This window comes from Lepidochelys olivacea (assembly GCF_965140295.1).
Source record: "Lepidochelys olivacea isolate rLepOli2 genome assembly, chromosome: 4".
NCBI classification, from domain to species: Eukaryota; Metazoa; Chordata; order Testudines; family Cheloniidae; genus Lepidochelys; species Lepidochelys olivacea.
In genome coordinates this window covers 138401115-138425983 of record NC_140414.1, presented here as the reverse complement: position 1 = coordinate 138425983, position 24869 = coordinate 138401115, and the positions used below count along the sequence as shown (strand labels likewise).

The following is a 24869-nucleotide window of genomic DNA, read 5'->3' as shown; positions in this document are numbered from 1 at the left end:
ATCTGCTACCATTGAGAACAGTCTAGAGCCATCCTCTTTGGAACCCCCTTTCAGGTAGTTGAAAGCAGCTACCAAATCCCCCCTCATTCTTCTCTTCTGCAGGCTAAACAATCCCAGCTCCCTCAGCCTCTCCTCATAAGTCATGTGTTCCAGTCCCCTAATCATTTTTGTTGCCCTTCGCTGGACTCTCTCCAATTTATCCACATCCTTCTTGAAGTGTGGGGCCCAAAACTGGACACAGTACTCCAGATGAGGCCTCACCAATGTCGAATAGAGGGGAACGATCACGTCCCTCGATCTGCTCGCTATGCCCCTACTTATACATCCCAAAATGCCATTGGCCTTCTTGGCAACAAGGGCACACTGCTGACTCATATCCAGCTTCTCGTCCACTGTCACCCCTAGGTCCTTTTCTGCAGAACTGCTGCCTAGCCATTCGGTCCCTAGTCTGTAGCTGTGCATTGGGTTCTTCCGTCCTAAGTGCAGGACCCTGCACTTATCCTTATTGAACCTCATCAGATTCCTTTTGGCCCAATCTTCCAATTGGTCTAGGTCCTTCTGTATCCTATCCCTCCCCTCCAGCGTATCTACCACTCCTCCCAGTTTAGTATCATCCGCAAATTTGCTGAGAGTGCAATCCACACCATCCTCCAGATCATTTATGAAGATATTGAATAAAACCGGCCCCAGGACCGACCCTTGGGGCACTCCACTTGATACCGGATGCCAACTAGACATGGAGCCATTGATCACTACCCGTTGAGCCCGACAATTTAGCCAGCTTTCTACCCACCTTATAGTGCATTCATCCAGCCCATACTTCCTTAACTTGCTGACAAGAATACTATGGGAGACCGTGTCAAAAGCTTTGCTAAAGTCAAGAAACAATACATCCACTGCTTTCCCTTCATCCACAGAACCAGTAATCTCATCATAAAAGGCGATTAGATTAGTGAGGCATGACCTTCCCTTGGTGAATCCATGCTGGCTGTTCCTGATCACTTTCCTTTTCAATTCCTTTTCTGTCCAAATGATCTTTCTATGGGACTTTTGCCTACTATTTCACTGAGTCTGTTAAAATCTGCCTTTCTGAAGTCCAGTGTCCTGTTTTCACATGCTCCTTCCCATTATCACTTCCTCCCAAGTTCCTAACCACCTTCACATTTGCAACTAATTCATCCCTTTTGTTCAAAACCAGATACAAAATGGATGACCCCCTAGTTGTTTCCTCAACTTTCTGAATCAGAAAACTGTCCCCTACACACAAATAAAACATTTGCTGGACATATTATGTTTTGTGGCAATAGTCTTCCAATAGATATCAGGAAAGTTAAAACCCCACAATAATACTAGCTTTCATGTGTGTTACCTGCCTGTAGAATGACTCATCCACTTCCTCTTCCTGATTTGGTGGTGAATAATAGACCCCCACCATAACATCTCTATTGATCTTTTTCCTTTTTATCCTCACCCAGAGACTCTCGGTAGGTCTGTCGCCCATTTCCCCTTGGACCTCGGAGCAAGTGTATACATTTTTGATGTACAGTGCAACACCTTCTCCTTTTTCCCCCCCATACCTGTCCTTTGGAAAAAGCTATATCCCTCATGATGATACTCCAAACCTGGGGGCTGTCCCACTAAGTCTCTGTGATGTCAGTGAAGTCATAATTTTCTTCAGATACCATGACTTCCAGTTCTCCTGATGAAAGCTTCAGAGGGTGTGAGACTACAGATATCATCCCACAGTGGTGAATGTCTGCTGGCATTAGGGGGTAGTTTATCCCACTGTGCTCCAGCAGGGGTCAATTTAACCCCTTATGCCCAATACTGAGATATAATTTACAGTGCCCTACACATCTACTCTGAATTTGACCATCATTTCTTCCTTTAATACCCATCCCTCCCGCCATATACAGGATTATATGAAAGCCATCTTTGTGGGCTGCATCTAGGAGGATTAAATTAGATCATATGTTTCCCATTTGTTCTCATTGACAGTGAATTGCCTTGTTTGCTTGAATATTAATGGAAGGAAGATGAACAAATTCGGAACTTGCAAATGCATATGCCGTTGATTAGTTCTGCCTGGTTGAAACTATCTGGGGCCAGAGGACCTAGATCTGAAAGGAGACAATTTTTTTTTCCAGTTTCAAACTCAGTCCCTTTACTATCAGGACAAGAGATATGCATGGGCTGCCAAAATTGCTATGTCAACAATCTGTGCCACAGTAGTCAAGGATGAGCTTTCTCAGCGCCTCAAATCTACCACCCAGACCCACAGGCACCGACTCCGTGGGTGCTCTGGGGCTGAAGCACCCACGGGGAAAAATTGGTGGGTGCTCTGCACCCACCGGCAGCTCCCCACCCCGCCCTCCTGCCCCAGCTCACCTCCACCACCTCCCCTGAGCCTGCCACGTGCCCGCTTTTCCCCCCTAGCTCCCAGCTGTTTCACACGCAAGCGCTGGGAGAGAGGGGGGAGAAGGGGGAATGCAGTGCGCTAAGGGAAAAGGCGGGGATTTAGAGAAGGGGTCCAGTAGAGGCAAGGAGGGGGCAGAGTTGGGGCGGGGACTTTGGGGAAGGGGTTGGAATGGGGGCGGGGTAGGGGAGGGGAAAGGGTGGAGTCGGGGCAGGGCCTGGGGGGGGCACGAGCACCCACTGGCACCAGGGAAAGTTGGCGCCTATGCCCAGACTTCAAGATTTTTGGAGCTGCATCTGTATTGGTGCTGTTGTCTAGACAGAGTAAGAGGCCTAGAGAGATGGATCCTTCTTAGGCAGCTTTCTAAGAAGAGAGTTTGTGAACTCTTGAGGCCCACCACTGCCTGGAGTTACTTACAGTCAGGGAAGATATTATTTTGCTGATACATATATGTCAAATTTGGTCATGCGGCAAAGAGAAAGCTCAGGGCTATGCAGGCAAAATGAACATCTGGGTTTTTTTTCTGTTTCTACTGTGGTCCAGACAGAGTCTAGAGAGCATTCTACACTACTGTCATTCTCTCCCACTCCTTCCTCTTAAAGGAAGACTTGAAGCTGACATTTTATTTTGACTCTGTATACAGGGTCTTGGTAACCAACAGCTCCATGACATACAAAGCGTTCCAGGTGCGTTCAACTTTTTCACTATTTGGTGTTTTCCTTAAAGGCACAACTCCTGGAGTCATGTGATTACACAAGATTACACAATGTGTAAGAATACACATTGCACAAGATGATTACACTCATCTGGGCATGACCTGGCAAATCCTCACTCACCCGAGGAATCCCATTGAAGTCAACAGGGCAGAGCAAGGACTGCTCACGGGAAGATGAGTTTGTAGGCTCTGTTTGTTTTAAAAAAAATCTAATTTGGCATACATGGATTTGCCTGATTGTATGTCATGTGCCATTAGTAAACAACAGCCTATAGCAGAGTGAAGACTCAACAGTGCAGTGCCTCCTGCTGGTCATCTTGGGAATTAGCTCGATTCCAGCCCTGAGCACCCTCTTCAGGTCAGTGGCTCACCTGACTCAGGCCCCCCGTGTCCCTCCCAGACCCCAGTGCCCCTTTTCCTCTGTGTTCTGTCCCCAGCAGTAACCCACAGTCTCTGGGTCTCCCCTCCCAGGGGAGCCCCCCAACACTCTGTTCCCACCTTGCCTCAGTGGCTACTTCCAGTCATCATCTAGCCCCCCACTCACTGGGGAAGACTGCAGACTGTAAACCACTTCTCATAAATATAAAGGGAAGGGTAAACCCCTTTGAAATCCCTCCTGGCCAGGGGAAAGCTCCTCTCACCTGTAAAGGGTTAAGAAGCTAAAGGTAACCTCGCTGGCACCTGACCAAAATGACCAATGAGGAGACAAGATACTTTCAAAAGCTGGGAGGAGGGAGAAAAACAAAGGGTCTGTGTCTGTCTGTAGTCGTCTTGGCCGGGGACAGAACAGGAATGGAGTCTTAGAACTTTTAGTAAGTAATCTAGCTAGGTATGTGTTAGATTATGATTTCTTTAAATGGCTGAGAAAAGAATTGTGCTGAATAGAATAACTATTTCTGTCTGTGTATCTTTTTTGTAACTTAAGGTTTTGCCTAGAGGGGTTCTCTATGTTTTTGAATCTAATTACCCTGTAAGATATATACCATCCTGATTTTACAGGGGGAATTTCTTTATTTCTATTTACTTCTATTTTTTATTAAAAGTCTTCTTGTAAAACACTGAATGCTTTTTCATTGTTCTCAGATCCAAGGGTTTGGGTTTGTGGTCACCTATGCAAATTGGTGAGGCTTTTTATCCAACATTTCCCAGGAAAGGGGGGGTGCAAGTGTTGGGAGGATTGTTCATTGTTCTTAAGATCCAAGGGTCTGGGTCTGTAGTCACCTAGACAAATTGTTGAGGCTTTTTACCAAACCTTGTCCAGGAAGTGGGGTGCAAGGTTTTGGGAAGTATTTTGGGGGGAAGGACGCGTCCAAACAGCTCTTCCCCAGTAACCAGTATTAGTTTGGTGGTGGTAGCGGCCATTCCAAGGATAACGGGGGTAATATTTTGTACCTTGGGGAAGTTTTGACCTAAGCTGGTAAAGATAAGCTTAGGAGGTTTTTCATGCAGGTCCCCACATCTGTACCCTAGAGTTCAGAGTGGGGGAGGAACCTTGACATGGTGGCACAGTGGTGGGATTAACCTGAAATCATTTTGAGATCCAGTTGAGATTTTTTGAACTAGAAATACAGATTTTAAAAAGGAATTTTTAGGAAGTCCAGAAAGCAGCTTTGAAACTGAAAGCAGCTTGGTTTCTCTCTGCTTTGTGGCCAAGCAGAGACAAAGGGGGATTATCTTGTGAATTGCAGGTTTTCTTTGCCTAGAGGCAGGGTACTTAACTCCTGCAGGGAAATTCACAGTCTTCCAACCCAGAGGTTTTTTTTTTTCTTTTCTTCCTAAAAGTAAATAGGGGGTGTGTGCTCTACCCATTTGCCTGGAGACAAAAGTGGCAGGGTTTTTTTTAGGATTTTGATTTTTTTTTTGTTTTACAAGGAGCACAGGTTTGAAAAGAAATTTTTTTTCTTCTTTGGGCTGGGTAAGCAGGTTTCCAAGTAGTTGGAGGTTTTTTGCTTTAATTTGGGCCCAGAGCAGAGACAAGGGAATTGTCTTTTTCTGTAGGCTGACAATCACTATCAGAGAATAGGTATTCTATTCCAGCACAGCAAAATTTTACAGCCAAGTTTTGTTTGTTTATTTCTAAACCTCGGGTGTAAAGTTAGTTAAAAACAGAGAGGTTAGAATGGCCAAATCCTCAGCTCGACTACAGCTGGAATTAGCCAAATTTCAGGCTGAGGAAAAACAAAGGGAACATGAAAGACAGATAGAACTCATGCGGCTAAAGGAGGAGGAGAAGGAAAAAGAGAGGAAGCATGTGGAGGAGATGGAGAGGATAAAGGCCCAGCAGAATATACCAACAAACCCTAGCAATCCTTCTCCAGGTACCACTTCCCATCCCAGAAAGTTCCCCACCTACAAGGCAGGTGATGATACTGAGGCCTTCTTAGAAAACTTCGAAAGGGCCTGCCTTGGGTACAACATCTCTACTGACCAATACATGGTAGAGCTGAGGCCGCAGCTCAGTGGACCCTTAGCTGAGGTGGCAGCTGAAATGCCTAAAGAACACATGAACAAGTATGAACTGTTTAAATCCAAGGCGAGAGTCAGAATGGGGATAACACCCGAGCAGTCTCGTCGGAGGTTCAGAGCCCTAAGGTGGAAACCAGACATGTCATTTACCCGACATGCCTACCACATTGTAAAACATTGGGATGCCTGGATATCAGGAGCAAGTGTTGAATCTCCAGTAAATTTGCCCTTCCTAATGCAAATGGAACAATTCTTAGAGGGTGTTCCTGAGGAAATAGAAAGATACATCCTAGATGGGAAACCCAAAACTGTAATTGAGGCAGGAGAGATTGGAGCCAGATGGGTGGAGGTGGCAGAGAAGAAGAAAACTGGTCGCAGTTGGAGCGGAGACCAGAAGGGACCACCCCAGACCACACCCTATTACCGGGGGCCGCCCAAAGCCCCACCTACCTCCCAAAGAACCCTCCAGACCCCTTATCGTCCCACCACCCCGTTCTCCAGCAACCCTCCTCGCCCCAGTGACCCGTCAGCTGGACGATGTTTTAAGTGTAACGAGCTGGGGCATGTAAAGGCCAACTGCCCCAAGAACCCCAACAGATTACAGTTCATTGCACCGGAATCCCACCAGAGGTCCACAGGCCCAGATACCTCCCAGATACCCTTGGAGCGGAGGGAAACTGTGAGTGTGGGTGGGAAGAAGGTCACCGCGTGGAGGGACACCGGAGCACAAGTGTCAGCTATCCATGCTTCCTTAGTGGACCCCAATTTAATCAACCCAGAGATCCAAGTGACGATTCAACCCTTCAAGTCCAACTCTTTCAATTTGCCTACAGCCAAGTTGCCTGTCCAGTACAAGGGCTGGTCAGGAATGTGGACTTTTGCAGTCTATGATGATTATCCCATCCCCATGCTGTTGGGGGAAGACTTGGCCAATCATGTGAAGCAGGCCAAGAGGGTGGGAATGGTCACCCGCAACCAGGCTAAACAAGCCGTGAGGCCTAGCTCTGTTCCGGAAACTTCTATCAGGACCCAGTCAGAGGTGATGGACCTGGACCCCAGGCCAATGTCTGCAACAGCAGTAGTGGATCCAGTCCCAGAGACCCAGACGGAACCAGTCCCAGAACCGGAACCAGCCAAACAACCAACACCAGACCCCGTGTCAGCACTGAATCCAGTACTTGCAACCTCAACACCAGAGGGCCCCACCGAACCTGAACTGGCAGCAGCCGATAACCCTACACAAGAGGCTCAGCCGGAGCCTGAATCCCAACATAGTGCACCAGCGGAGAGCGGTTCACAGTCAACAGAAACAGCTCCATCCCCTATATCGCTTCCAGAGGGACCAAGCCTAGGTCCACAATCCCATGAGGAACTGATGTCTCCAGCATCAAGGGAACAGTTCCAGACCGAACAGGAAGCAGATGAAAGCCTCCAGAGAGCTTGGACGGCGGCACGGAGCAACCCACCGCCTCTCAGCTCTTCTAATCGATCCAGGTTTGTTGTAGAAAGAGGACTTTTATACAAGGAAACTCTTTCTGGGGGACACCAGGAAGACTGGCATCCTCAGAGACAGTTGGTAGTTCCAACTAAATACCGGGCCAAGCTCTTGAGCTTAGCCCATGATCACCCTAGTGGCCATGCTGGGGTGAACAGGACCAAAGACCGTTTGGGGGGGTCATTCCACTGGGAGGGAATGGGCAAGGATGTTTCTACCTATGTCCAGTCTTGTGAGGTGTGCCAAAGAGTGGGAAAACCCCAAGACCAGGTCAAAGCTCCTCTCCAGCCATTCCCCATCATTGAAGTTCCATTTCAGCGAGTAGCTGTGGATATTCTGGGTCCTTTTCCGAAAAAGACACCCAGAGGAAAGCAGTACATACTGACTTTCATGGATTTTGCCACCCGATGGCCGGAAGCAGTAGCTCTAAGCAACACCAGGGCTAAAAGTGTGTGCCAGGCACTAGCAGACATTTTTGCCAGGGTAGGTTGGCCCTCCGACATCCTCACAGATGCAGGGACTAATTTCCTGGCAGGAACTATGAAAAACCTTTGGGAAGCTCATGGGGTAAATCACTTGGTTGCCACTCCTTACCATCATCAAACAAATGGCATGGTGGAGAAGTTTAATGGAACTTTGGGGGCCATGGTACGTAAATTCGTAAATGAGCACTCCAATGATTGGGACCTAGTATTGCAGCAGTTGCTCTTTGCCTACAGAGCTGTACCACATCCCAGTTTAGGGTTTTCCCCATTTGAACTTGTATATGGCCGTGAGGTTAAGGGGCCATTGCAGTTGGTGAAGCAGCAATGGGAGGGATTTACACCTTCTCCAGGAACTAACATTCTGGACTTTGTAACCAACCTACAAAACACCCTCCGAACCTCTTTAGCCCTTGCTAGAGAAAACTTACAGGATGCTCAAAAAGAGCAAAAAGCCTGGTATGATAAACATGCCAGAGAGCGTTCCTTCAAAGTAGGAGACCAGGTCATGGTCTTAAAGGCGCTCCAGGCCCATAAAATGGAAGCATCGTGGGAAGGGCCATTCGTGGTCCAGGAGCGCCTGGGAGCTGTTAATTATCTCATAGCATTCCCCACCTCCAACCGAAAGCCTAAGGTGTATCATATTAATTCTCTAAAGCCCTTTTATTCCAGAGAATTAAAGGTTTGTCAGTTTACAGCCCAGGGAGGAGACGACGCTGAGTGGCCTGAAGGTGTCTACTACGAAGGGAAATGTGCTGGTGGTGTGGAAGAGGTGAACCTCTCCATGACCCTTGGGCGTATGCAGCGACAGCAGATCCAGGAGCTGTGCACTAGCTACGCGCCAACGTTCTCAGCCACCCCAGGACTGACTGAACGGGCATACCACTCCATTGACACAGGTAATGCTCACCCAATTAGGGTCCAACCTTACCGGGTGTCTCCTCAAGCTAAAACTGCTATAGAACGGGAGATCCAGGATATGTTACAGATGGGTGTAATCCGCCCCTCTGAAAGTGCATGGGCATCTCCAGTGGTTCTAGTTCCCAAACCAGATGGGGAAATACGTTTTTGCGTGGACTACCGTAAGCTAAATGCTGTAACTCGCCCAGACAACTATCCCATGCCACGCACAGATGAACTATTAGAGAAACTGGGAAGGGCCCAGTTCATCTCTACCTTGGACTTAACCAAGGGGTACTGGCAGGTACCGCTAGATGAATCTGCCAAGGAAAGGTCAGCCTTCATCACACATCTCGGGCTGTATGAATTTAATGTACTCCCTTTCGGGCTGCGAAATGCACCCGCCACTTTCCAAAGACTTGTAGATGGTCTCCTAGCGGGATTAGGAGAATATGCAGTCGCCTACCTTGACGATGTGGCCATATTTTCGGATTCCTGGGCAGACCACCTGGAACATCTACAAAAAGTCCTTGAGCGCATAAGGGAGGCAGGACTAACTGTTAAGGCTAAGAAGTGTCAAATAGGCCTAAACAGAGTGACTTACCTTGGACACCAGGTGGGTCAAGGAACTATCAGCCCCCTACAGGCCAAAGTGGATGCTATCCAAAAGTGGCCTGTCCCAAAGTCAAAGAAACAGGTTCAATCCTTCTTAGGCTTGGCCGGTTATTACAGACGATTTGTACCGCACTACAGCCAAATCGCTGCCCCACTGACAGACCTAACCAAAAAGAAACAGCCAAATGCTGTTCAGTGGACCGGAAAGTGTCAGAAGGCCTTTAACAAGCTTAAAGCGACACTCATGTCTGACCCTGTACTAAGGGCCCCAGACTTTGACAAACCGTTCCTAGTAACCACAGATGTGCATGGTGTGGGAGCAGTTTTAATGCAGAAAGGACCTGATCAAGAATTCCACCCTGTAGTGTTTCTCAGCAAAAAACTGTCTGAGAGGGAAAGCAACTGGTCAGTCACTGAAAAAGAATGTTATGCCATTGTCTATGCTCTGGAAAAGCTACGCCCATATGTTTGGGGACGGCGTTTCCACCTGCAAACCGACCATGCTGCACTAAAGTGGCTTCACACCGTCAAAGAAACTAACAAAAAACTTCTTCGGTGGAGTTTAGCTCTCCAAGATTTTGATTTCGACATCCAACACATCTCAGGAGCTTCTAACAAAGTGGCTGATGCACTCTCCCGTGAAAGTTTCCCAGAATCAACTGGTTAAAATCGTCCTTGAGATGTGGAAAATATTGATAGTCTTTATGTACTTGGTAGTATATTTAGAGATGCATGTGTCTTATTAACTCTGTTTTCCTAGAGCTCCAGGAAGAAATCCCAGCCAGTGTTTCACCCTAGCTGAGATTTGGGGGGCGTGTCATAAATATAAAGGGAAGGGTAAACCCCTTTGAAATCCCTCCTGGCCAGGGGAAAGCTCCTCTCACCTGTAAAGGGTTAAGAAGCTAAAGGTAACCTCGCTGGCACCTGACCAAAATGACCAATGAGGAGACAAGATACTTTCAAAAGCTGGGAGGAGGGAGAAAAACAAAGGGTCTGTGTCTGTCTGTAGTCGTCTTGGCCGGGGACAGAACAGGAATGGAGTCTTAGAACTTTTAGTAAGTAATCTAGCTAGGTATGTGTTAGATTATGATTTCTTTAAATGGCTGAGAAAAGAATTGTGCTGAATAGAATAACTATTTCTGTCTGTGTATCTTTTTTGTAACTTAAGGTTTTGCCTAGAGGGGTTCTCTATGTTTTTGAATCTAATTACCCTGTAAGATATATACCATCCTGATTTTACAGGGGGAATTTCTTTATTTCTATTTACTTCTATTTTTTATTAAAAGTCTTCTTGTAAAACACTGAATGCTTTTTCATTGTTCTCAGATCCAAGGGTTTGGGTTTGTGGTCACCTATGCAAATTGGTGAGGCTTTTTATCCAACATTTCCCAGGAAAGGGGGGGTGCAAGTGTTGGGAGGATTGTTCATTGTTCTTAAGATCCAAGGGTCTGGGTCTGTAGTCACCTAGACAAATTGTTGAGGCTTTTTACCAAACCTTGTCCAGGAAGTGGGGTGCAAGGTTTTGGGAAGTATTTTGGGGGGAAGGACGCGTCCAAACAGCTCTTCCCCAGTAACCAGTATTAGTTTGGTGGTGGTAGCGGCCATTCCAAGGATAACGGGGGTAATATTTTGTACCTTGGGGAAGTTTTGACCTAAGCTGGTAAAGATAAGCTTAGGAGGTTTTTCATGCAGGTCCCCACATCTGTACCCTAGAGTTCAGAGTGGGGGAGGAACCTTGACACCACTAATCACTGGCAAGGGGTTAGGACCTGCTGCCTTTGCCTATCCCCGGGCTGCCCGTCTGCAGCCCCAGTACCTTTTGCAGGCCTTCAACAAGGCCTGCAGCCTCAGGGTTTACCAGGCTGGAGCTCCCCAGCTCCCTTTGCCCTTCCCCAGCACTGCTCCACTTCAGGTACTTTCCTCTCAGGCAGCTAGCCCTTCTCCCTGCAGGGCTGGAGAGAGACTCTTCCAGCTTCTAGCCCCCAGCCCTCTCATAAGGGCCAGCTGGGCCCTAAGTAAGCTGGCCACAGCTGTGGCTGCTTCCCCAATCAGCCTAGCTTGGCTGCTTTTAACCCCTGTTCTCCACGAGTGGGGCAGCCACCCCACTACACAGCCTCATGATTATTGGCTTCTGTCTGCATTTGCAGGAGTAACAACTACTCATGTGAGGAAGGGTATACAGGCTGCAGTCCTTTATTAGTAGATTTACAGGGGTTGGGATATCCAGGGTGCTTTCTTTCTAAGAGAGGATGGTTACAGAACCTGTTTATTTCTTCCTTCTATGGACCATTTTACTGAATTCTTTTGGCAGTGTCAGTGTCTGAAGAAAGCGTTTGGATTCAAGGCTGTTCAGCCACAATCTCCTAGGAGATTCAAGGTTGTTCTTTTGTGTTAGTTGGGTTTTTTTTTTTGTTCCTCACTGAAGAACTCAGCTTCTAATGAAGTTGCCAGGGTTAATCATGGAGACATCACTAAGAACAAGTGAGATCATTCTGGAAGACTGAAAAAAAAATACCCCAAACACTGATCATGGTGCCAATATTTTAAAAAGGTTTTATACAGACAGGAATATTATTACTTTAGGTTTATGTAAACAAGATATCATTTCTCAATTGCAATCTAAATTATGACACTGTAGTATATTAACTATAATATAGGATTATCAAGTTATATGGCTTCAGTGGCAGTGTAATACACAGATAACTCTCATCATCTAAGTAAGCTGAAAATCAGCCCCAGCAGCTTTTTCTGAATATGATGTGGACTGCAGTGAAGACACAAAATTCATGGGAAAATGCCAGCGAGAAAGACCCGGTACTGGGAATCAACTTCATATCTTCCGAGACTGTACCAGATTGAAAACTCTCTCATCTGATGTCAGAGAGAATTTATGCAAGAGTTATATCAGGACTATGTTTCCCAAATTCTCAGTATCAGTATAAGAGAGGTGTCCTGATTTGAATGGAGTGACTTAGTACCTGTATTAAATGAACCACTGAACTCCTCGGGGAAACATGAGGAAATAGGATAAATTGATTAAAGGTCATTGCTCTATCTTTTGTAATATTAATACGTATTCCTACTGGAACTCAAACAATATTGCCCAGCTGTCCTGTACAACTTTATCTTCTTTATTTGTCAGCCTCTCTTAATACTTACACTTAACAGTTTTCTTCGTTGTCAATAGAAGCTAAGTAAAAAATGACTTTGCAGCAAATATTTAATATATTTTAAATAGAACAATCACATGTAGTTGAACATAACACACAAACATACACTTACACCATCAGTAAGACCAATCCCAAAGGGATATAGCCTCCTTGCAGACTGAGAACCACCCAAATCAAACTCCAGATAGATCTTTAAGACAGTCTGGCTGGATGTTCAGTCTGTGTCCATCATTGGCAAACTTATCACACCTACTCTCGCAAATCAAAAAGTTCAGGTTTCAGTCTGCAAGCAGACAATTCCATTTTTGTGAAAATGTTCTAACGGTTCAGGTTTTGTTCTGATGCAGAATGAAAACAAAATTTCACTGGAAGTTGCTGCCAAAAGGAATGGTCAGCATCATCCGCCAGAAAAAAAACTCTGTTGTAAACTTATGCCAAAGGTGATGGCGTTTTCAATGTGGACACTCATTCACTGGAGCAGCAGTAGATGTTTTAGTGGATAGGGCTCTGGATTGGGACTCAGGTAATCTGGGATCTGTTCCCAGCTCTGCCTCTGCTTTGCTGTATGATCTTGGGCAAGTCAGTTCCCCACTGTGCGCCACTGTTCTTACGCACACACCTTTTGTCTATTTAGACTGTAAACTGTTTGGAGCAGGGACTCATTATTACTATGTGCACTGCCTAGACAGTGGTGCCTTGCTGTGATTTAACAGATTTATTGATTTTAAGATCAGACAGGACCAGTGAATCATCTAGTCTGGCCTCCTATATAACAAAAGCCATAGAATGTCACCCACTTATTCCTGTATTGAGTCCAGTAACTTGTGTTTGATTAAATCACATCTTCCAGTCTTGATTTGAACATTTCAAGAGAAGAGGAATCCACCACTTCCCTTGGCATTTTGTTCAAATGGTTCATAAGGCTCTTTTTTTTTTTTAATGGAGAGGGTTTTTTCCAAATTGAATTTGTCTGAACTTAATTTCCAGCCACTATTTCTTGTGATGATTTTCTCTGCTAAATTAAAGAGCCCACTGATACCTTTGGGTCTCTAAGCATTTCCACAATAGAAAAAAAAATTAAGAATACTATTAAAAATAAAGGAACCTAGGATCACTTCATATTGGACACAATGACAGACCAGAATGAAAATCCCCTCTCCCCAACCTTGTGGGAATTTGTCCCAGTAAAAAAACAAACAAACCATGGAAGCACACTTTAGATGGACCACATTCCTTGTGCCTGGTGAAAGCAAGTGAGGAACACACAGTATCGGTGTAACTAATATAAATGTATCCCTGAGAGAAGACAACCTGCCAGTGCCTTTGACTCAGCAATACAATGAACTCCTTGCAACAGAATTTGGGTTCCTGAATAGACTTTAGCTATCCTCAGATTGATTGTTATATGTCACCTCTGGAAGGGATTCAGAGATAACATGTCTAGGCAAATTTCTTCTTGGAGCAGCTAGTCCTGGAACCCACAATGGGAGAGGAAATTTTTGATTTAGTCCTAAGTGGTGCACAGGATCTGGTCCAAGAGATGAATATAGCTGAATCACTTGGTAATAGCAATGGTAATAGCAATAATATAATTAAATTTAACATCCTTGTTGGAAGAAAAATACCAAACAAACTCATCACAATATCATTTAAATTCAAAAAGTGGAACTACATAAAAATGAGGAAGCTTAAATTAAATTTAAATTTAATCAGAAATTAAAAAGAAAAATCACAAGGGTGAAATGCCTGCAAACTGCATGGAGACTATTTAAAAACAACATAGTAGTGGCTCAAACAACATGTATACCCCCAGATAAAAATAATTAAAAAAAATCAGTAAAAGGACCAGAAGAATACCACGATGGTTAAACAGTGGAGTAAAAGAAGAGGTTAGAGGCAAAAAGGCATCCTTTAAAAACTGGAAGTCAAATTTGAGGAAAATAGAAAGGAGCATAAACTCTGGCTAATCAAGTGCAAAAGTATAATTAGACAGGCTGAGACAGAATTTGAGAGAGTTAATGGGTCAATTTAACAATGAAGACAGATAGATAAAACAAAATAGATTCAGCACTTAAAAGAAGATATTCAAATAAACTTCTAGAAATAAATAGCTAATACTGTATATTAAGATCACTGTATATTAAGGTCATTATTTGTAACTTGACTACTATGGCTTCCAATACATAGAAAATATTTACATAAAAATAATGTCAATAACTTCACAGATTACACCACGGAAAATGAGTGCCAGGGAAAGGGTCTTACAACAATGACAATTTGAAAGGCTCTGCAGGTGTCATATGAAACCATTGCAAGTACTCAATACATGAAATTCAGAATGGATAAATGCATTACACAAGGGTCTTTGCCAAAGTGAAGTAAAATAAAAGAAGTGCAAACTAATAGATATTTGAGGAGAAAATGTTTGAAGGGAAACCAATATGCTGATAGAGTTATCTATAAAAACCCTTGAACAATCAAGATGAGCTAACCCATTCAAAGATATGTAAGTGTTCTATGACAGATATTAGGGGATTACATGATTTCCTGGAGGTAATAGACTTCGGTTATTATATTCCACTTCTGGTCATCACACTATTAAAAAAAGGATATTATAGCACTTCAGAATGTGTAGAGAAGGTCAACTAGATTGATTTCAGGACTAAAACAATGAGTACAGGGAACGACTTTAAACCATTCATTTGTATAGGGGTCATTTAAAGAGCTGGTAGAAGATTCAATTACATTATGTAAAGTATACTTTCCATGATACAGATATCAAACTAAATGCCAGGAACCAGCCCAACTAATATAGGAAGAACAAAAAGAGATGCAGATTTTAATCAAAGAAAAATATGTTTGGAGCAATTTTCTCTTCATTCGCTGAATAGTTTAGCTCTATTACTAAACTAGAAAAAAAAATCCCCCACCCCCACCCCCCGCACAAGGAGTAACAACAGTTTAAATGACCATCCAAGCTTTTCATCCAGTCTCTTCTCCTGTCTTACACCCTTCCCTTGAGGTTCTGTCACTCTTCACTCCTCAATGGGATATAACAGCCCTTCACCCACTGCTTATCCTTCAGGGTCGATCGGCTTACAAGCTCTGGCTTTGGGGCCCTAGATAATGAAGTGGTCAGCAGGTCTGAGCCCCAACTTCTACAACTTATTTTTCCCTCTAAGGCTACTTATCATGTTCTGCCACAGTCCAAGCTCCTTGCAGGGTGCTTGCCCAAGACAGCTCCTCCTTCAGTCCCTCTCTCTTCTGAGAGATCCAGTTGCAATCCAGTTGACATTCCTTCCCAGTGTGCCTTTTTATCAGACTTATTGTTTCCATGCTCTCCAAGAACTACCAATCCCAGAATTCCCCATTTTGGGGCTTCTCTGGGAATTGGGCTTTGCTGGGTGTGTAACCTGCATGTCCTCTTACACCTACACTGTTGGCTGGAATGACCAAGACCCCAGTTATTCTAAATGCAGTATGATGCTCTGACTGTATAATGATATTGTTGGCCACATTGTCCTGGGTGCTATCCAGCTGCACAAAGGGAGTGAAGAAAGAAGGAGGCTTTCTCTGGCTTTGTGCACCTTATAGCAGACAGGTTCAGTTGCAGGGGTTTCTTCTTCTTAGCAGCTCCAGACTGTAAACTACCCCAGAAGGGTTTGGAACATGCTGGTACAGGTCAGCTATGGAAAGGAGCACACACCAAACCATCCTAAGGGATGATGCAGCAGGAGCAGTCTCTCTCCAATCTCCTTCATTACATCTATCCCCTCCTTAGGACAGTGCAGGTCCAAACCACCCCCAGCTCAGGCCAGTGGGTAAAACTGTAATTGGATCTTATGTCTATTTCACACAATATTATACACCATCATGCCACCTCCTGGCTCTGAAAGGCAAAAGGAGCTCCTCTTTCCACTTATATCCTTGAACAGTTGCTGGCCAGGATCCCATTGGAAAATTCAAAGCCCCTGCCCACTATCCTGTGGAAAAGGAAAGAGGAAAGTGTAGGGTGAGGCTATGACACTGTCTCCCTATCCACACTGACCTGTAGAACTGGCCAGGGTGTAAGCCAGGTGCGTATATATGTACTCAGTGGTGATGGAACTAACAACTGGCCTGCTTCCCTTAGTGGAACTCAGTGGTAATTCTGTCTGAGTTAGACAGACTTCCTCCGGAGGACTGCAGCCCCAAGACAGCTCTTATGTACCCTCTGCACATGCTTGTTGGTACTGTGGGCAAGAAAGAGGTGTTGACCAACAAGTAATTTTATCCTCCAAATTACTACAACTTATGGTCAATAGAAAGAAGGAATGGTAGGCCAGATCCCAATAATTGACTGTCTCAAGACCAACACTATTTTCGTCCCATGACTTCTTGCCATGCCTTAAAAGATGCTATAAATAAAGTTGCAAAATACTCACAATTAAAGAAAGAAAGAAAGAAAAGCTGTAAACAATGGTTACTATAGTTACAATTTCTCTTTTATGTCTCTCTGCAGAGCTCTTTCAACAGGGATTAGACTTTTAAGAGTGGGTCTGCCGTGATGGGTTTTAACAGATTGTAGAGAATAATGTCCCCAAGTTTTTTATTCCCCTCATCAGTAGGGGGGGCCTGTTTTAGTATATCATAACTGCGATAATTTTAGATGGACAAACAAATTACATGTAAGGATAGGTAAATCCTGTGTGGTTTATGAGGGAAAACCTAAATGGTCAAAGGTCAGTGTCTTGTCTAATTCCTATAAAACTGGGAATATTTAACTCAGTAATTTAAAAGAAGCCATTCAATAAATAATTGGTTTAAAATATCATAGCCTTCTTATAAACTCATCTCCCATGATGTGCTATGGTGGTTTAGCAAGAGGGGGAGACCAGGATGGGTCATGAGAGGTGTCATTTAGCTAAAAAGGCCAGCAATTAGAAGTGAATGCGGATTCAAGGCACCACTGCCTTTAGGCACGATATCCAAATCAAACCATTTTGGTTTTCAATCAAAAAATTTTATTTTCTGATTTTTTGCCAAAAGTTTGATATATTCCATTGGGGGGCGGAATTCTGACAAATTCTGCTGGCCATTTTTAAAGACAAGATATTGGACTAGATGGATCATTGGTTTGATCCGCTATGGCAATTCCTTTGTCCCTAAAATACTCTATTCTATCAGTTATTCGCTGCGTAAGATAACAAGTCAACTAAAACACAGTAATGTCTGGCAGCCTTTATATTTTGGCTGTCTAGACAGTAGCAAGACTATCATATATTTATGCTTCAGTTATTTTTGCTATGTATAACATAGAGAAACATAGTATCACACCAAAAATATATCAGGATAAGGGACAATTATTACACATATCAAAACAGTTTAGTCTAAGAAGATTCTGCTTGTGTCTATTTCCCTGAGATTAAGCAATCTTTTTTTTTCCTCCTTAAGTCCTTTCAACCTCTATGACATCCAACTTGTTGTTGTTTTGTCTGCATTGATCTTCAGCTCTGTTTAAATACAAATATTTTTCAGGAAACAGTCACACTGTACTGATTTCATCTCATATATTTTAGAAACCCCCTCATCCATATATTTTTCAGTTAATCCATATGATTTAAGCATACTCAGTGATGGAGTCAAACCTTCAATTAAATGACGACATTTCTGTTTTTATTTTTAAGTGCTGTAAATAATGGGGTGTATTCTGGTACGGCACAGCAAAGCCCTTCATTTAAAACCATTGGAATTGGAATTCCATTAATTTTTGGTCACACTGTATATCAAAGTTCCATGTATAATTCAATTATAAACAATTAGTAAATGATTAATAGTTAAACAGCTGTTAATAAGCCCAGCAGGTCAGCAGGTTGCTTATAACTATGCCTTAGGGACACCTATAACATCTTCTACTGGTGTGCTTCTAACCATAAATAAAACATACTACTCAAGTCAGGTATATGCTTATAACATCTATTAATCATTAATTAACCACATTATATACATCATGGGCCTTTAATATAAAGTGTGACCAAACTTTTTGTAAAATGCTGCTACTTACAAATGAGCCAGGGATGGTGCACAATGTGCTCTCTCATGGAAATCTGATTCTTGTTCTTTTTCTGTTTCCCTTAAGCTAAAATAAGTCATTTAGCTCAAAATATATGGTTGTGATATAGCAATAACTATATACAGTATTTAAATGCCTTCTATTAGTTTAGTACCAACCTCCCCACACTATTAAATTTATCTTCACAACACACCTGTGAGAGAGGAAAGTACTATTAACTCCATTTACAGAAGGGAAACTGAGTCACAAAAGGTCCAGATTTTTAAAGATATTTAGGCATTGCAGCACTCAGCATTGCAGAGACTAACCAATTTAAGTGCCTGAATCTTGTTTTCAAAAGTGATTTGGTCACTTAGGAGCAAAAATAATGGTATTTTGGCTCCTAAGTTCCTAAATCTCTTTTGACAAGGATATTTAGATTTCTAACTCAGTTAGGCTTTGTAATGCTGAGTGCTGCAATGCCTAAATGCCTTTAAAAATCTGGGCCAGAGAGACTGTGACTTGTCCAAATTCACACAGGAAGTCAATAACAATGTAAGGAATTAATTCTGAGGATCATGGGCGCCACACTAATGCTGGGAATTGAGGGGAACCTGAGTGATGCAAAGAAAAAGCAAACTGGAACAAATACCCTTCCACCATATCTGAAACTAAACTAATCTTCTGAACTGTAATTCATCAAAGAACAACAGACAAGAACTACAAGGACCAGATAGGCAAGAAATCAATGATGTTTCCTGTTAAGTAGAGAGAGACTTGTATGTACCTCCCATAAATATTCTTGAACTTTAGAGAGATTTGAAATTGAAATCAGTGGGGCGGGGTGGCGGGTGACTCTCCATGCTAGTGCCTCTTGCTGGTCATCTTGCCAATCAGCTTCACAGCTTGGTATGCTGACTCTCTGTGGGTCTTGCCCGCTGTCACTTCTGCTCCTGGACCCGTGTTGTTCCAAGGAACACAGTGTCCTCTTCAGGACACAGCCCTCCATCCATGTCATGCTCTGTTCTCCCTTGTTCTGGGGGAATGTACTGTGGTCCAACAGTCCAGTTACTTCCCCGGTGGTGAGTGGGAGTGAAGCAGGGGCCCTGGGCCTGCCCACTACTCCGGGTCCTGGCCCAGGGACCCTACAGATGGCAGCCATGCACTGCATCCCTTCCAACCTCTCAGTTTACTTCCCTGGGTTGCTTCACCGCAGCCCAGGCACCTTCTCTGCCCTTATCTCATGGCCTCAGCATGTTAGTCTTAGCAGTCAGCCAGGAGCGCTCTCTCTCTCTCCCCTGATCCTGCCCAGTACTGCTCTGTCCAAGGTGCTAGCTTTCCTCCTTCTGCAAGGAAGCCACCTCTCCCTCCTCAAGCTCTAGGGAGCAACTGAAACTGCTCTGCTCTGAAGTCCTCCTTATATGGGCCAGCCCAACCCTGATTGGCTGCCACCTAACCTAGTCTCCCTAGGGCTCCATTAACCTTTATAAGCCAGTGTGTGGTGGAAACCCCATCATGGGATCGAAAATGGATTTTAGCAATGTGCTCCCATTATTAGAGTGAGCTTAACTAAAAGACTGAATCAAACACCTGTGAATGTTGGGGCTGTTCAGAGTTTGAATTTTGTAGCTGGAGTGCAACCCATTTTTATTACATCACACTAGTTCTTGTTCCACCTGCAAAACCTCCCCTTTCTCTATTAAAAGGAGCAGTCACAGCTATACCCTATGTCTTATCATTTTGAGCTTGAGCACCACTGTCTCTACACTGCTGTAAACTCTGTGACCTGGAATAAAGAGCAAGCTGGCCACATCAAAGTCCACAACTCTTGTACAAGTAGGAAATAACAAACCTACAAAACTTCTACTGTAGTATAAAGTCACACAACTGAAGTATTGTTCTTCTGACTGACTTGGTTATTTAATCAGCTCCTTGTATCTAGTTCTCTGGTACAATTCCAAAAAGCCATTAGATTTCAAGATGCATCAGAAACTGCATTTGCAGCTAGTAAGTGACTGAAATTGTTTTCCTACAATTTGATACTCTTTTCTCACATGCCTTCCAACTTCCTTTACCTCTATTTCAAATATATGTACCTAAAACACCCTGAATGGAAGAAAGAGCACACAAAACCCTGCGTAAACAAATAAGCACAGTCATTATAAGAAAAATCCTGGTGCAATTCAAGTTGTTAAGGAGCACCAGATACCTAACATCCCAATTTACACATATTAATTAGCTGAGTCCCTTGGATCTTATCCAACTCCCATTCAAGTAAATCAATCTTTGATTTCAACAGGCTTTTGAATCAGGCCCCTACAGCTCCCATTGACTTAAAGTGCAGTTGCAATTGCTCAGCACCTCTGGAAATTTCATGTGAGGGTCCAAATCCTCAAAGCCCTAACTCTCATGGAAGTGCCTTTAAGGATCTAGGCCTTGATGTCTCAAACTTGGCACACAAAATCAGAAGTATCCAAAGTTAGTGGTCACTTGAAAACAGGAACTTTAGGGTACATCTGCACTGCAGCTGGGAGGTGTGATTCCCAGCACAGGTAGATAGAGTCATGCTAGCTCTGCTCTAGTTTGTGCACTAAAAATAGCAGTGTGGAGATTGTGGCTTGGGTGATGGCCCAGGCTAGCCACACGAGCTTGGATCCAGGCAGGTTGGCAGACTTGGATTCAGGCAGCTACCCGAGCTGAAACCTGTGCTTCAACATGCACTGTGCACACTGCTATTTTTAGTGCTCAAGGTTGAGGAGATCTCGTGCGAGTCTGTCTGCCTGCACTGGCAATTGGACCTCCCAGCTGCAGTGGACTATACACTTATTTACTTGCTCAATTTCATACACTTCTGTGGTGTAAATTGGTGCAGCTTCGTTTACTTCAATGGAGTTGTGTCAATTTACACCAGTAAAGAATTTTGTTCAAAGCTCACAGGCCAAGCAAAGACTAAAACCAAGAGGTTCACCACTGGTTCAACCTTTCTGTTCACAAGCCTTGATTGGCCACAGCTTTAAATGAATAAGAGCCAGATGAATATGGTAACATTCTCTGTGAGGTTCACAGGTGTAAATAAATTTACCTTGACTGTTTCCAGGCCTGTTTTGTATTTGCTTTCTGTTTATATCCTAGCAAACAAGTTTGCTGGCAGAAGTATTAGCCAAGACCGTGAATCTTAAGGACTAGATTGTGATACATAGGCACACAAGGGAGCAACAAGGAGTAAGAACTGCCCATATTCCCCTGCTTGAGCTACCTGGAACGTGAGTCTGGGCTCATGTGAGTACATAAGGCTCACCTCATATGCTGCCTCCTTGGAGTACGTTGGGTGAGGGGGGACTGGGAATGGGTGGAATGTTGGTTCCATTCAACCTGTCGGCTGGCCAGATTAGTGGAGTCACCCACGGGTGAGAGGAGAATGGATAAAGCGGTGTGGAGGACGGAGATTCCATTTTATGAAGGACATTTAGGTTTTGAAATTTGGCTGGAAAGAAACTTGAACATTTCAGAATTCTCAGTGAAAGAAAATCCCCCCAAAAATGTTTTGGATGGACTGAAATATTTTGTTTCTTTTTGATGTAGACTTTTTAAATTTTATACTGAAATATATACTGTCCTACAATACAAGTAGACATTCAAAATGAAAAGTCGATTCAAAACAAAATAACCTAGAACTTTTCCCAGTTTTTTTCTTCTAAACCAAATCGCAAAGCTTTTCAGTTGAAAATTTAGTTCCATTGATGTTTTTCCAACCACCTCTTCTTGTGCAACAGGCAATCTATAAATTGCTATACTCCTGGAATGAGGAGGAAGCAGGGGAGGAATTATGACTCAGAAGTGTGTTTCTGAATCCCAGTGCTTCCCAGGACTACCCCTGAGGCAAAACTGGACCTGTCATAAAATCAAAATCTAGCCCAAAATGTATATTGCTAAATATTTGCAAAGGGCATAACCTGAATTCTTTATCCAGGGCCAGGCTCTGATATCTGTAGTCATGCTGAATAATGCCACAATGAGCCGATTAAAGTCAATAGGACTAATTGTTGTGGAGGGTGGAGTTAATATGAGCTCTGCCTCCCTCTTGTTGCATACATTATTATGCACCTAAATTTTTCAGCCAGACCCAATAAAAACAAACTACAAATACTTATTCTGAGGTGCTTTGAAATGCTGTGAAATTGTTACTTCCCAGACCAACAAACGATTACTTCTTACCTTTTGAAAAGTCACTGCACGTCAGAGAGAATGGAGTGCTGATTCCAAGCAGGACAACAGGAACACCTAATATTCCTTTGGAGGACTGAGGTTTTCCAATGTGCCTGTTTCTAAAAAGGTCAGTGAACATTTTAAAATTTCACTGCACATCCATGTGTCACTGCACATGGGCTTAGACCACATTTTAGAGTCGCTGAAATTTGGACAAGTGGAGCTTAAATAGATTTTGAAATGACAGGATGACTGGAAGTGGAATCCATGGCAGTTGTTGTGTCAGGTGTCTGTTTCTGTGATTTCTTCTTTTTTTTTCATTTTAACAACTTTATTCCAAGCTACAGCAGTCCATAGGGCAATAGACAGGAAAAGAAATTAGGTAACATGTAAAGAAGGTGAATGCCATTTTCGAAAGTGCCTTAATGACTTAATAGTAGAGCTGGGTGGATTTTTTTTCCCTGCAGAAAGTTTCTCTTTTCTGTGACAAATTGAAAAAAAAAACATAGAATCATAGAAACCTGAAAATGCATGGATGGAAGGGACCTTGACAGGTCATTTAGTACAGCCCCTTAGGCTGAGGCAGGACCAAGTAAACCTACCCCATCCCTGACAGGTGTTTGTCTAACTTGTTCTTTAAAACCTCCAATGATAGGGATTCCACAACCTCCCTTGGAAGCCTATTCCAGAGCTTATCAACCCTTAGAGATAGAAAGTTTTTCTTAATATCTAACCTAAATCTCCCTTGCTTCAGATTAAGCCCATTACTTCTTCTCCTACCTTCATTGAACGCTGAGAACAATTGATCACAGTACTCTTTATAATAGCCCTCAACTGTTGTCAGGTTGTCCCCCCCTCCTCAGTCTTCTTGTCCCAAGACTACACATGCTCAGGTTTTTTTCACCTTTCCTCATAGGTCATCTTTTCTAAACCTTTTATCATTTTTGTTGTTCTGCTCTGAACTATCCCTAATTTGTCCACATCTTTCTTAAAGTGTGGCACCGGAAAGTGGACACAGTCCTCCAGCAGAGGCCTCACCAGTGCCAAGTAGAGTGGGATCATTACTCCTGTGTCTTAAATGTGCCTCTCCGGTTAATACACCGCAAAATGATACTAGCCTTTTTCACAACTGCATCACATTGTTGATTCATATTCAATTTACAATCCACTATAACCCTTGTATCTTTTTCAGCTCTACTACTGACTGGCAAGTTATACTCCATTTTGTAGTTGTGCATTTGATTTTTCCTTCCTAAGAGTAGTACTTTGCACTTGTCTTTATCTCACCGTGTTGTTTTCAGACCATTTCTCTAATTTGTTAAGGTCATTTTGAATTCTAATCCTATCCTCCAAAGTGCTCGCACCCTCTCCCAGCTTGGTGTTATCTGTAAATTTCATAAGCATACTCTCCACTCTATTATCCAACTCATTCAAGAAAATATTGACTAGTACCGGACTCTGCAGGACCCCACTAGATACAAATGAACTATTTCAGCTGAAATCGAAAACAATTCAACTGAAAACTAAAATATTTTGATTAGAAAATTCTGCTGTGGTGCCTCATAGGAAAAATTTGGGTGCCTCATTTTCCCATTCTGTTTCTATGCCAGGTCCCCCACCAGTCTACATCTCCCATGATGGCCTTCTCTCTTGGTGAGAGGAGGAGGTACATCATGGGAGTCCCATGGCCTTTCTGCCTCATGGATGTTGAAATCTGGTTTGGAAGGACTCCACCACATGGGATATAGAAAGAGAAGTCCTCCAGTTCAGACAGGCATCTGGATAAAGGTAGATGGGGCAGACTCTGATCCTTTTGCCATCCGATTTCATCGGGGTCGTACAGAAGCCAAAAATATTCCCCACAATAGCAGGGCCAGTCCCCTGCTTATATAAATAAAAAAAAAATCCACTGAAACTTTTCACCAAGTTTGCCCAAATTTGACTCATATGTTTCAGGATTCCAAATATACTTTTTTCCTATGAAGAAAACTATTTTCCCTCTCAAATTGGTATAATCAAAATATTTATTTTTTTTAAATCAAAAACATTATTGAAATAGTTATTGAAATGACTATCAATTTTTTCCTGTACCAAAAACCAGGTTTTAATAAAACTTTTAGTCACTGAAAGACCCGTATTTTAATAAACAAAAAAATGGGGTAACCAATTTGATAACATTTGCAACATATATTTTTTAAGTCATTGAAAATTTTGCAAAAAAGGAGAGATTTTGAAGAAGCCAATATTTTTTACTGAAAAAAATCTCATTATAGGGGGGGAAAGCCAATTTTTGTCTAAAAGACTATTTGAAAATGCCAACCATCTCAAGTCAAAGCTATTGCCAACTGCTAATGAGTAAAAAGAACATGAGGA

The 24869-nt window shown here is 43.2% G+C and overlaps 1 protein-coding gene across 1 annotated transcript; it reads left to right on the top strand.

Annotated features, from left to right (window-relative positions):
• Nucleotides 1-5370: 5370 nt before the first annotated feature.
• Nucleotides 5371-9367, top strand: LOC311519212 (uncharacterized protein). The gene is made up of 2 exons (XM_084625492.1): nucleotides 5371-7575; nucleotides 8273-9367. Exons 1-2 carry the CDS (start codon nucleotides 5392-5394, stop codon nucleotides 8348-8350), a joined length of 2262 nt encoding a protein of 753 aa, XP_084481618.1. The 5' UTR covers nucleotides 5371-5391; the 3' UTR covers nucleotides 8351-9367.
• The last annotated feature ends 15502 nt before the right edge of the window (nucleotides 9368-24869 follow it).

Bases quoted from the DNA above. Each gene is read 5' to 3' on its own strand.
- LOC311519212 (XM_084625492.1), top strand. From the start codon at position 5,392: ATGGAGAGGATAAAGGCCCAGCAGAATATACCAACAAACCCTAGCAAT. The intron at 7,576-8,272 runs GTAGGTTGGCCC...GTCAGTTTACAG, and splicing joins TAGCAGACATTTTTGCCAGG to CCCAGGGAGGAGACGACGCT.